Source organism: Gossypium arboreum, chromosome 13 (genome assembly GCF_025698485.1).
Source record: "Gossypium arboreum isolate Shixiya-1 chromosome 13, ASM2569848v2, whole genome shotgun sequence".
In the NCBI taxonomy this organism is placed as follows: domain Eukaryota; kingdom Viridiplantae; phylum Streptophyta; class Magnoliopsida; order Malvales; family Malvaceae; genus Gossypium; species Gossypium arboreum.
In genome coordinates, this window is record NC_069082.1 from 75,975,683 (window position 1) to 75,987,147 (window position 11,465).

At 43.1% G+C, this 11,465-nt stretch overlaps 1 protein-coding gene across 1 annotated transcript; it reads right to left on the reverse strand.

The window, feature by feature from the left end:
* Positions 1–9,097: 9,097 nt before the first annotated feature.
* On the reverse strand, positions 9,098–9,973 carry LOC128286819 (uncharacterized). The gene is made up of 3 exons (XM_053024541.1): positions 9,788–9,973; positions 9,425–9,613; positions 9,098–9,334 (listed from the first exon to the last, which is right to left on the reverse strand). Exons 1-3 carry the CDS (start codon positions 9,971–9,973, stop codon positions 9,098–9,100), a joined length of 612 nt encoding a protein of 203 aa, XP_052880501.1.
* Positions 9,974–11,465: the final 1,492 nt, after the last annotated feature.

The window sequence follows — 11,465 nt, forward strand, 5'->3', positions numbered from 1 at the left end:
TTAATCTTGATGCAAACTTAGCCAAATCTCCTTCTAGATCTCTTCCAAACCAAGCATGAAGCAAAAATCCTCCTTCTTCCTTAGTTTTGGCTCAAAGAAAGGATGAACAAAATTTTTTCTTTCCTTCTCTACAACTCACGGCAATGGGGTATGCCACTCTCACACACATTTTTTTTTTCATTCTTTTCTTACCCATGCTTATTTGTTTACTATTTCTCCCTAATGCCCAACAAAACATGTTTCATGACATGTTTGACCCATATTCTTTGTCATGGCCGCCATTACTTGTAGAAAGGGGAATTTGACATGCAAGTCCATTATTTTGCATGCATGCTTTAATTAGTCATCACCTATTTCCCTATCGTACTTTCAAAGTTCACTACTAAGTCCTTTCTTATAATTTAGCACCTAATTAATAAAAATCGAGACACGAAATATTTACGCATACCAATTCCACATACAATAAGTACGGAATATAACACTTAATTATTCTTGTGACTCGGTTTCGTGGTCCCGAAACCACTCTCCGACTAGGGTCACATTCGGGGTGTCACATGGCCTGCCCGAATGAGCCCACACGCCCTTGTGGTTCACACAGTCTGGCCCAGATTCCCACACACCCGTGTGTAGCCATATGCCTGTGTGGCCAACACAACCCAATTGGTCTAGCTCGTACCTCGTACACGGCCTAGCGAGCCTCACATGCCCGTGTCTGTCGTGCCCGTGTGGCATGCGCTCGGCCTGGCTCATCGATCATACGGTCGTGTATCGCCACGCGGCATCCATACGGGCAATCCACAAGCCCGTGCGACATCGAGAGTAGCATTTTCGGCTTTCACCTAAACACGATTTTAGACCGATTGGAGTACACACCTGGTTCTGAAAAAAGCCTAACGCAATCCCAAACACTCCAGAACCTATATTTGACAATCGTAAACCAAATTTTCAATCTCTTGATTCGAATAATTCAAAATAGGAAAATCTCGAAACGAGAGATCTACTCACCTTCAACGAAAAACAGCGATTACTCGCTGTTTGGAACCCATTTAGCGATCCACAGAACCTCGATTGTCACCTAAATAGTAAATTAACTCCCTCTTAAACAATCTCTAAAAGAAACATCACAATTTAACAAAACCATACTTACTGAGCCGACGAAACCGCGAGTAGTACGCCAAAACTAATTGAAAGAAAGAAAACGGAGGAGAGGGGTAAAAGGAATAAAATTTCGGCAGTAAGGGGTGTTTGGGAAAAATAGAAGAAGAAGGAAAAAGAAAGAAAAAAAGGGTAGAGAGAGCGAAAAGAAAACTGGTTAAGCAAACATCTGATAAACCCTACCCCCCTTTAGTGTTTTAGTTCAACTTAAACGTCCGCACGGCTTATCAGTAAAATAATGCCACACTCACGACTCAAACTCGGGATCTCAGGAAAAACCCTTGACACTTAACCACTAGACTAGTAGGCCCATTCTGTTAAGTTCCCACCAGTAAATTCTTATTAGCCCATTAACCAAAAGTCAGACGTTATCCAAATAAAACCAAAAATTTAGCCCAAGATAAGGCTCAAACTTGGGACCTCCCAAACACACCCCAAAGCACATAACCTCTTAAACCACATATATATTATGCCAAACAGAATCAAAACCAAAGTTTCGATATTTTCATGCTCAACAATTGCAAAAGCCAAAATTATAGAAATTTGGGGCGTTACAACTCTACCCCCTTAAAGAAAATTCGTCCTCGAATTTTTACCTGATCAGAAAAGGTAAGGATACTGCTGATGCATTGCTTCTTCTGGATCCTAAGTAGCCTCCTTAGTGCTATGATTCCACCACAGCACCTTCACCAAAGGAATAGATTTCCTACGCAGGACTTTAATGTCACGATCCACAATTTGAACTGACTCCTCCTTGAACGTCAGATCTAGTCTAACCTCAATTTTCTCCATAGGCACAATGTACATGAGATCAGAGCGGTAACGTCTCAACATTGAGACATGAAAAACATCGTGAATACGATCTAACTCTGGAGGTAACTCCAACTGATACGCGACTTGCTCCACTCACTTTAAAATTCTGTATGGTCCAATAAATCGAGGACTCAGCTTACCCTCGCGTCCGAACCTCAGAACCTTCTTCCATGGCGAAACTTTAAGAAAGGCCAAGTTCCCCACAAAAAACTCGATGTCCTTCCTTTTCAAATCAGCATAAGACTTTTTTCTATCAGAAGCCATTTTTAGACGCTCTCGAATCAACCGGACCTTATCCTCAGCCTCTGAAATCAACCCAGAACACATCTCTCACCGAACTTAGTCTAGCACAAAGGAGTGCGACACTTATGACCATAAAGTGCCTTATACGATGCCATCTAAATACTAGACTGATAGCTGTTATTGTAAGCAAACTCTGCCAAAGGCAAGTACTCCACCCAACTACCTCAGAAAGCCATAACCCATCCCCTCAACATATCCTTCAGTAATTGAATCACTCTCTCCGACTGACGATATATCTGAGGATGAAAAGTAGTACTGAAATCCAGATGAGAACCCAACGCCTTATGAAGTTTTTGCCAAAACTGAGATTTAAAACAAGGATTCCTATCGGAGATGATAGAAATAGGAACCCCATGCAACCTCACTATCTCGAAAAAGTAGAGCTTAGCTAGCTTTTGCATGGAGAAGTCTGTCCTCATCGGAATGAAATGTGCCGACTTGGTCAATCCATCCACAATAAAAATAGAATCTTCTTAGTGGGTGTTAAGGCAACCTACTAAAAAAATCCATCGTTACTCTCTACAATTTCCACATCGGTATCTTCACTGGCTGTAGCGAACCCGAAGGTAACTGATGCTCAGCCTTAACCTGCTGACAAGTCAAACAAGGAGCAACAAAGTCGGTCGCCTCACGTTTCAAACCCAGCCACCAATACAACTCTCAGAGATCTTTATGCATCTTATTTCCACCAAGATGCATAGCGTAAGGACTATTAGTTGCCTCTCTCAGAATCGACAGTTTCAAATCCTCATCATTAGGTACATAGATCCTACCTTGAAAGCGCAATACCCTATCACTGTCAATCCCAAAATCAATAGCAGTTCTAGCCTCAACCTGACGGAATCGCAACTCAATGGACTTATCTCCTAACTACTTATCCTTAATCTGATCTAGCCACGTCGGTCTAACATGCAACTCAGCCAGGAGACTCCTATCATCATAAAGACTCAGTCGAGTGAACAATGCTTTCAAATCAATCATAGCCTTATGGCTTAACGCATCGGCCACCACATTGGCCTTACCTGGATGATATTCAATATTGCAGTCGTAATCCTTAAGCAGCTCCACCCACTGACACTGCCTAAAATTTAACTCCTTCTGAGTGAGGAGATACTTGAGGCTCTTGTGATCAGTGTAGATGGTACACTTCTCACCGTACAAATAATGCTTCCAAATCTTTAATGCAAAGATAACTGCAGCTAACTCCAAATCATGCGTCAGATAATTAGCCTTTGAGCTGACGAGATGCATAAGCAACTCCCTTACCGCCTTGCATCAGAACGCAACCCAAACCCACATGTGACGCGTCGTTATACACTACGAAGTCCTTACCAGGCTCTGGCTATATCAGAACCGGAGCCTGAGTCAAAGTTGTCTTGAGTTTCTCAAAACTCTCCTGCTGTGCGACTGTCGAAACAATAGGAACTCCCTTATGCAGTAACTTAGTCAACGGTGCTGCGATCAACGAGAACCCTTCTACGAAAGTCGGTAATATCCTGCCAGTCCCAAAAAACTGAGGACCTCTAACACATTCTTCGGCTGTCTCCAATCCAACACAGCCTCAATTTTACTAGGATCAACAAGAATTCCCTCAGCAGACACCACATGTCCCAAAAAGATTACTTCTTGAAGCCAAAACTCACACTTAGAGAACTTCGCATAAAGTTGTTTCTTACGAAGGATCTGCAGAACAAACCTGAGATGCTCATCGCGTTCATCCTTAGGCTTAGAGTAAATCAAGATGTCGTTGATAAACACCACCACGAACTGGTCTAAGTAGGGCTGAAACACATGGTTCATCAAATCCATGAATGCCGCTGGTGCATTAGTCAACCTCAAGGGCACAACCAAGAACTCGTAATGTCCATAACGAGTCTTAAATGTCGTCTTATGCACATCGACCTCCTGAACACTTAACTAATGATAACCTAATCGTATATTGATCTTGGGGAACACAGAAGCCCCCTGAACTGATCGAATAAATCGTCTATCCTCAGAAGTGGGTATTTATCCTTAATCGTCAACTTATTCAACTAAAGATAATCGATACACATCCTCATCGTACTGTCCTTTTTCTTTACGAATTGAACAGGTGCTCCCCATGGAGACACACTAGGATGATTAAACCCACAATCCAATAGCTTCTGAATTTGAGCCTTCAGTTCTGCCAACTCCTTTGGTGCCATTCGATAAGGGGCGATAGACACTGGAGCTACACCAGGAATCAACTCAATCCCAAATTCTAACTCACGACTCAGAGGCAATCTCGGTAATTCTTCTGGAAAGACATATGGAAAGCCCCTCACAGTACGGATGTCCTTAACCAATGAGTCTACAAAATTAGAGACACTGATGTAGGCCATAAGCACCTCACATCTTTTCCTCACCAGCTTCTCTGCCACTAATGCAGATATCACATTAGACAAATAGTTCCATCGTTTACCAATCACGACTATCTCATTATCCTCCTCGGTCCTCAAAACAACCCTCTTTTCAGCACAATCCAGTCTTACACGATGCTTCACCAATTATTCCATACCCAAAATTAAGTCGAACTCCCCAAATAGAAGTTCCATCAGATTAGCCAGAAATATCGTTCCTTGGGCTTCCAACGGAACGTCTCTGAATAGTTTATTAACCTTAGTGGACTACCCCAACATACTCACCACTGAAATCTCACTAGAAGTACTCTCATATGGTATTCCCAAAGTCTTAGACACAAAACACGTAACATAGGAATGTGTAGAGCCTATGTCTATTAGTGCAACATAAGGTACATTAAGAATTAAAAACGTACCCGTGATGACATCCAGAGCATCTCCATCCTCACGACGATGTGCAGCATAGACAAGTACAGACTGCCTCACCTCAGTCGGCCCAGCACCTCTGCCTGGTGCTCTCTAACCTCGACCCATAACATTATAACCCCTAACCTATCCTCGGCCCCTAGATGACTGATGTACCCCTCTCGACGGCTGTGTAGTCTCAGCAACCGGACTTGCACCTGATTGCCCCTCAGTAGACAATCTTTAACTCGATGCTCAGTTGACCCACACCTTAAACAAGCCTCAGTAGCTCTCTAACACTTGCTCGGATGGCATCTATTACAAAGCTGACACATCACCACCCCAACAGGAACAGCAAAAGTAGGCCCAACTCTCACGGGCCCATCATCCTGGCCATTTTCTTAGGCCTCAACCCTACATTCGTAGGCTCAGAATCCCTCTTAGTATTCCCTTTTTCACGGTTTGGGCGCTCAGAGCACTTCACCTCCCCGGCTATCTTAGCCTTCTCGATCGAGACGGAGAAATCTCGCTCCCCTTGTGGAGCTATCAGAACCCGCAGACTATCACAGAGACCATCCTCAAATCAGACACCGTGCTCATATTTGGTCACCGCCACGCCCCTCTCATAACGGCTCAATATAATGAACTCAGCCTCATACTCCACCACTAAAAGGTCACCCTGAGTGAGATTTAGAAACTCTCGTCGCCTCGCATCAGTGTAGCTGACTCTCACGTACTTACTGTGATAAATGGTCTTAAAAAGATTCCAAGTTAGCCGATCAGGCTGAGTTCCCTCCTTAACGGTCAGCCACCACTGATACGCCTCATCTCGCAGCAATGGCACAGCCCCCTTGAGCTTCTGCTTATCAGAAAAGTCCAGATCGTCCATTATATGCTCCGTGGCCTTCATCCAATACTTAGGCACACTCGGAGCAACCCCAACGATGCCTCTGAATATCTCAGCCCATTCGATTGGAGTCATTTCATAACCAATCCACGGCCTCCAGATCCAGTATTAGCCCCAGCGACCCTCTCTAGAATTCGCAGCATGGCCTGAGACAGTGCGTCGTCCCTAGCTGCACGGTCTTGAGCCTTCGCACCAGTCTTAGTAACTGGTGACACCGGCGTTTCACTAGTGTCCAGATTAGGGATCGTATTAGATGCGAAGGACTCAGTTTGGATCCCTCTACGACCTCTACCTTGGCCTCTAGTACCCCGTCCATGAGTATCACGTGTGCTCATCGTAACTATCGAATTAATTTGTATTTAGAAGTTTTATGCACATTAGTTTACAGTTTCGATAATTATTAGCAGATATTTTATGTAGAACAGTATCAGAGTTTTTGAATTAGTTATCGTGAGTAATAAGCTCACTACGATTTTTGGTTTACACTACCTGAAGTGTTTCAGTAACGTACTACATATAGCAGTCTCAAAACGCATACACAGTATTTCAGATAGATACAAACAAAATTTTAGTAGAAGTATGCTTTCAGACAGTACATATCAAAGTTTCAGAGAACTTACAGGATCAGTGCTGGAGGCTCGGCGTACCACCTTATTGTTATAAAAAATATTTCAAATCGCTTTACAAATCATTTTCTTAAAACCAAATTTTGAAACCCAAATCCACAGCAGAGTTTTGTAACCTGGCTCTGATACCACTAAATGTAACACCCCAAATCCAGCCAAGATGTTATGGCTGAATCTGGCAAAGTCACATGAGAATGTATTTAAAACTGTGTTTACCAAAAAATCATCCCAGTTACCACCTTTTACTTAACTGAAAAGTATATATATATATTGATTAATTTGCTTCAAAATGTTTCTTAGTTCGCAGAAGCTTAAGAACAAATAAAGTTGCAGTTACAAAATCCATAAATAGGATTTCAAAATTCCAAACTTAACCCAAATAGTCTGAAACCAGAAATTACCTAATTACCCTCAATTATAGCAAACAAAATAATAATAGCATTAAAAACCTTTAAAACCAGAGTATATGTAGCAGTGGTCACCGTCGAGCGCTCCGCTGCACCGATCCACCTATTGCTAGGGATTACCTGACTGACAAATAAAATAAGGTGTGAGTTTTTGCAAACTCAGTGTGCACATCCCCATGGTAAAGCATGCATGTAAACGGGTAGCAGTCAAATAGCCATAATCGAGCCTAAGCTCTTAACAGTACCAGTGTGGCCTGAGCCCACTCAAAACAGTATTAGATACATATGGGCCTTAGCCTATACAGACATACATGCATATCAATCAGAATAGTAATGCCCACCAACCCTGCGCACCATCTCCGTACAACCCAACACACCTGTGGGGATAAGATCGACCCACCCTGCCCTACACACCAAGTATGGGGTTAAAATCAACCCATCTAACCCTACACACAAGAGGTACTGTAAAACGACACATATCAATAATTGCAGCATAATTGCCAAATAAACGAGTAAAGAGCCTTTCAGTCTTCCTTCTCTTCAATATCAACCCAACCCAATGCAATGTAACATAAATAATGTCATAGCATGCTTTCTAACAGTAAATAGATTATGTGTACTATACTCAGATCAGATCAATATTTATACCCATGCTAAGTACAACATGCTAACATACATCTCAATATCATGTCATAGAACAGGGCCTAAATAACACTTACCGACCCTTTTAATAGGTCACAGTCGACTAAGGCGACCCATGCAACTTTCCAAAACAAATCAGGTTACTGGGCTCACATGCCCATGTGGCCTGTCCGAGTGAGCCCACATGCCCGTGTGCCTCACACAGCCTAATTTGACCTTACCCGCGTGGATCACATGGCCTGGCCTAGATTCTCACACGTCCGTGTGGTTCACCCGTGAAGACCTACACGCTTATGTGGCCCACACGGCCCAATTGGTCTAGCCTGTGCCTCGTACACGGCCTAGCCAACCACACACGCCCGTGTCTGTCGTGCCCGTGTAGCACGAGCACGGCCTAGTTTATCAATCATACGGCTGTGTATCGCCACACGACCTCCACACGGGCAGTCTACATGCCAGTGTGGCGTCGATAGGAGCATTTTCAGCTTTCGCCGAAACACGATTTCAGATCGATTGGAGTACACACCTGGTTCCGACCGAAGGCTAACACAATCCCAAACACTCTAGAACCTATATTTGACAACCGTAAACCAAATTTTCAGTCTCTTGATATGAACAATTCAGAATAGGAAAATCCCGAAATGGGAGATCTACTTACCTTCAACAAACAACGACAATTACTCACTATTTAGAACCTGGTTTAGTGATCCACAGAACCTCGACTGTCCCCTAAATAGTAAATTAACTCCCTCTTAAACAATCTCTAAAAGAAACCCTACAATTTAACAAAACAATACTTACCAAGCCGACGGAACCGCTAGCAGTATGCCAAAACTAATCGAAAGAAAGAAAATGGAGGAAAGGGGTAACAGGAATAAAATTTCATCAGAAAGGGGTGTTTGGGAAAAACAGAAGAAGCAGAAGGAAAAAGAAAGAAAAAACGGCCAGGGAGAGCAAAAACAAAACTGGTTAAACAAACATCTGATAAGCCCTACCCCCCTTTAGTGTTTTAGTCCAACTCAAACATCTGCACGGCTTATCAGTAAAATAATGCCACACTCACGACTCGAACTCGGGATCTCAGGCATAATCCCTTGACACTTAACCACTAGACCAGTGAGTCCATTCTATTAAGTTACCACCAATAAATTCTTATAAGCCCATTAATCAAAAGTCAGGCTTTATCCAAATAAAACCTAAAATTTAGCCCAAGATAAGGCTCAAACTTGGGACCTCCCAAACACACCCCAAAGCACATAACCTCTTAAACCACATATATATTATGCCAAAAAGAATCAAAACAAAAGTTTCAATATTTCCATGCTCAAAAATTGTAAAAGTCAAAATTACAGAAATTTGTGGCATTACAACTCTATCCTCTTAATGAAAATTCATGCTCGAATTTTTACCTGATCAGAAAAGGTGAGGATACTGCTGATGCACTGCTTCCTCTGGCTCTCAAGTAGCCTCCTCAGTGTTATGATTCCGCCACAACACCTTCACCAAAGGAATAGATTTCCTACGCAGGACTTTAACGTCACGATCCAAAATTTGAACTGGCTCCTTGAACGTCAGATCTGGTCTAACCTCAATTTCCTCCATAGGCACAATGTGCATGGGATCAGAGTCGTAACGTTTCAACATCGAGACATGAAAAACACCATGAATATGATCTAACTTTTGAGGTAACTCCAACTAATACGCGACTGGCTCCACTCGCTTTAAAATTCAGTATGGTCCAATAAACCGAGGACTCAGCTTACCCTCGCGTTCGAACCTCAGAACCTTCTTCCATGGCGAAACTTTAAGAAAGGCCAAGTCCCCCACAGAAAACTCGATGTCCTTCCTCTTCAAATCAGCATAAGACTTCTGTCTATCAGAAGCCGTTTTCAGATGCTCTCGAATCAACTGACCCTTATCCTCAGCCTCTAAAATCAGATCTGGACCTAGAACACGTCTCTCACCCAACTTAGTCTAGCACAAAGGAGTGCGACACTTATGACCATAAAGTGCCTCATACAGTGCCATCTGAACACTAGACTGATAGCTGTTATTGTAAGCAAACTCTACCAAAGGCAAGTACTCTACCCAACTACCTCAGAACTCCATAACACATCCCCTCAACATATCCTCTAGTGCTTGAATCACCCTTTTCGGCTGACCATCTGTCTGAGGATGAAAAGCAGTATTGAAATCCAAACGAGAACCTAACGCCTCATGAAGTTTCTGCCAAATCCGAGATGTAAAACAAGGATTCCTATCAGAGATGATCGAAACAGGAACCCCATGCAACCTCACTATCACGGAAATATAGAGCTTAGCTAGCTTTTGCATGGAAAAGTCTGTCCTCACCGGAATGAAATGTGCCGACTTGGTCAATCGATCCGCAACGGCCCAAACATAATCCTTCTTAGTGGGTGTTAAAGGCAACCCACGAACAAAGTCTATCGTTACTCTCTCTCATTTCCACATCGGTATCTTCACTGGCTGTAGCTAACTTGAAGGTAACTGATGCTCAGCCTTAACCTGCTGACAAGTCAAACAACGAGAAATAAAGTCGATCACCTCACGTTTCAACCTCGGCCACCAGTACAACTCTCAGAGATCTTTATACATCTTATTTCCATCAAGATGCATAGCGTAAGGACTACAATACACCTCCCTCAGAATCGATAGTCTCAAATCCTCAACATTAGGTATATAGATCCTACCTCAGAAGCGCAATACTCCATTACTGTCAATCCCAAAATCAGTAGTAGCTCCAGCCTCAACCTGATGGAATCGCAACTCAAGGGACTTATCTCCTAACTGCTTATCCTTAATCTGATCCAGCCGTGTCAGTCTAACATGCAACTTAGCCAGGAGACTTCTATCATCATAAAGACTCAGTCGAGCAAACAACGCCCTCAAATTGATTATAGCCTTACGGCTTAATGCATCAGCCACCATATTGGCCTTACCTAGATGATATTCAATGCTGTAGTCGTAATCCTTAAGCAGCTCCACCCACCGACGATGCCTAAGATTTAGCAGGACCTAAATAACACTTACCAACCCCTTTAACAGGTCACAGTCGACTAGAGCGACCCATGCAACCTTCCAAAACAAATGAGGTTACTAGGCTCACAAGCCCATGTGGCCTGTCCGAGTGAGCCCACACGCCCGGGCATGTGGATCACACGGCATGGCCAAAATTCCCACACGGCCCAATTGGTCTAGCTTGTGCCTCGCACACGGCCTAGCCAGCCTCACACGTCTGTGTCCATCATGCCCATGTGGCACGTGCACGACCTATCTCATCGATCATACGGTCGTGTATCGCCACACGACCTCTATACGGGTAGTCCACACACCGTGTGGTGTCGATAGTAGCATTTTCGGCTTTCACCGAAACACGATTTTAGATCGATTAGAGTACACACCTGGTTTCAATCGAAGCCTAATACAATCCCAAACACTCCTGAACCTATATTTGACAATCGTAAACCAAAATTTCAGTCTCTTGATTCGAACAATTTAGAATAGGCAAATCCTGAAACGAGAGATCTACTTACCTTCAACGAACAACAGTGATTACTCCTTATTTAGAACCCTGTTTAGTGATCCACAGAACCTTGAGTGTCCCCTAAATAGCAAATTAACTCCCTCTTAAACAATCTCCAAAAGAAACCTCACAATTTAACAAAATCATACTTACCGAGATGATGAAACCGCTAGCAGTATGCCGAAACTAATCGAAAGAAAGAAAATGGAGTAGAGGGGTAAAAGGAATAAAATTTCAGCAGTAAGGGGTGTTTGGGAAAAAGAGAAGAAGAAGAAGTAAAAA

Excerpts from the sequence above, each read along its gene's own strand:
- LOC128286819 (XM_053024541.1), bottom strand. The coding sequence starts at position 9,973 with ATGCAAAAGCTAGCTAAGCTCTATATTTCCGTGATAGTGAGGTTGCAT. Across the intron at positions 9,614-9,787 it reads CAGATGGTCAGCCGAAAAGG|ACTAAGTTGGGTGAGAGACG; the intron begins GTGATTCAAGCA and ends CCTTTGTGCTAG. Across the intron at positions 9,335-9,424 it reads AAGTTTCGCCATGGAAGAAG|TTGGAGTTACCTCAAAAGTT; the intron begins GTTCTGAGGTTC and ends GTCGCGTATTAG.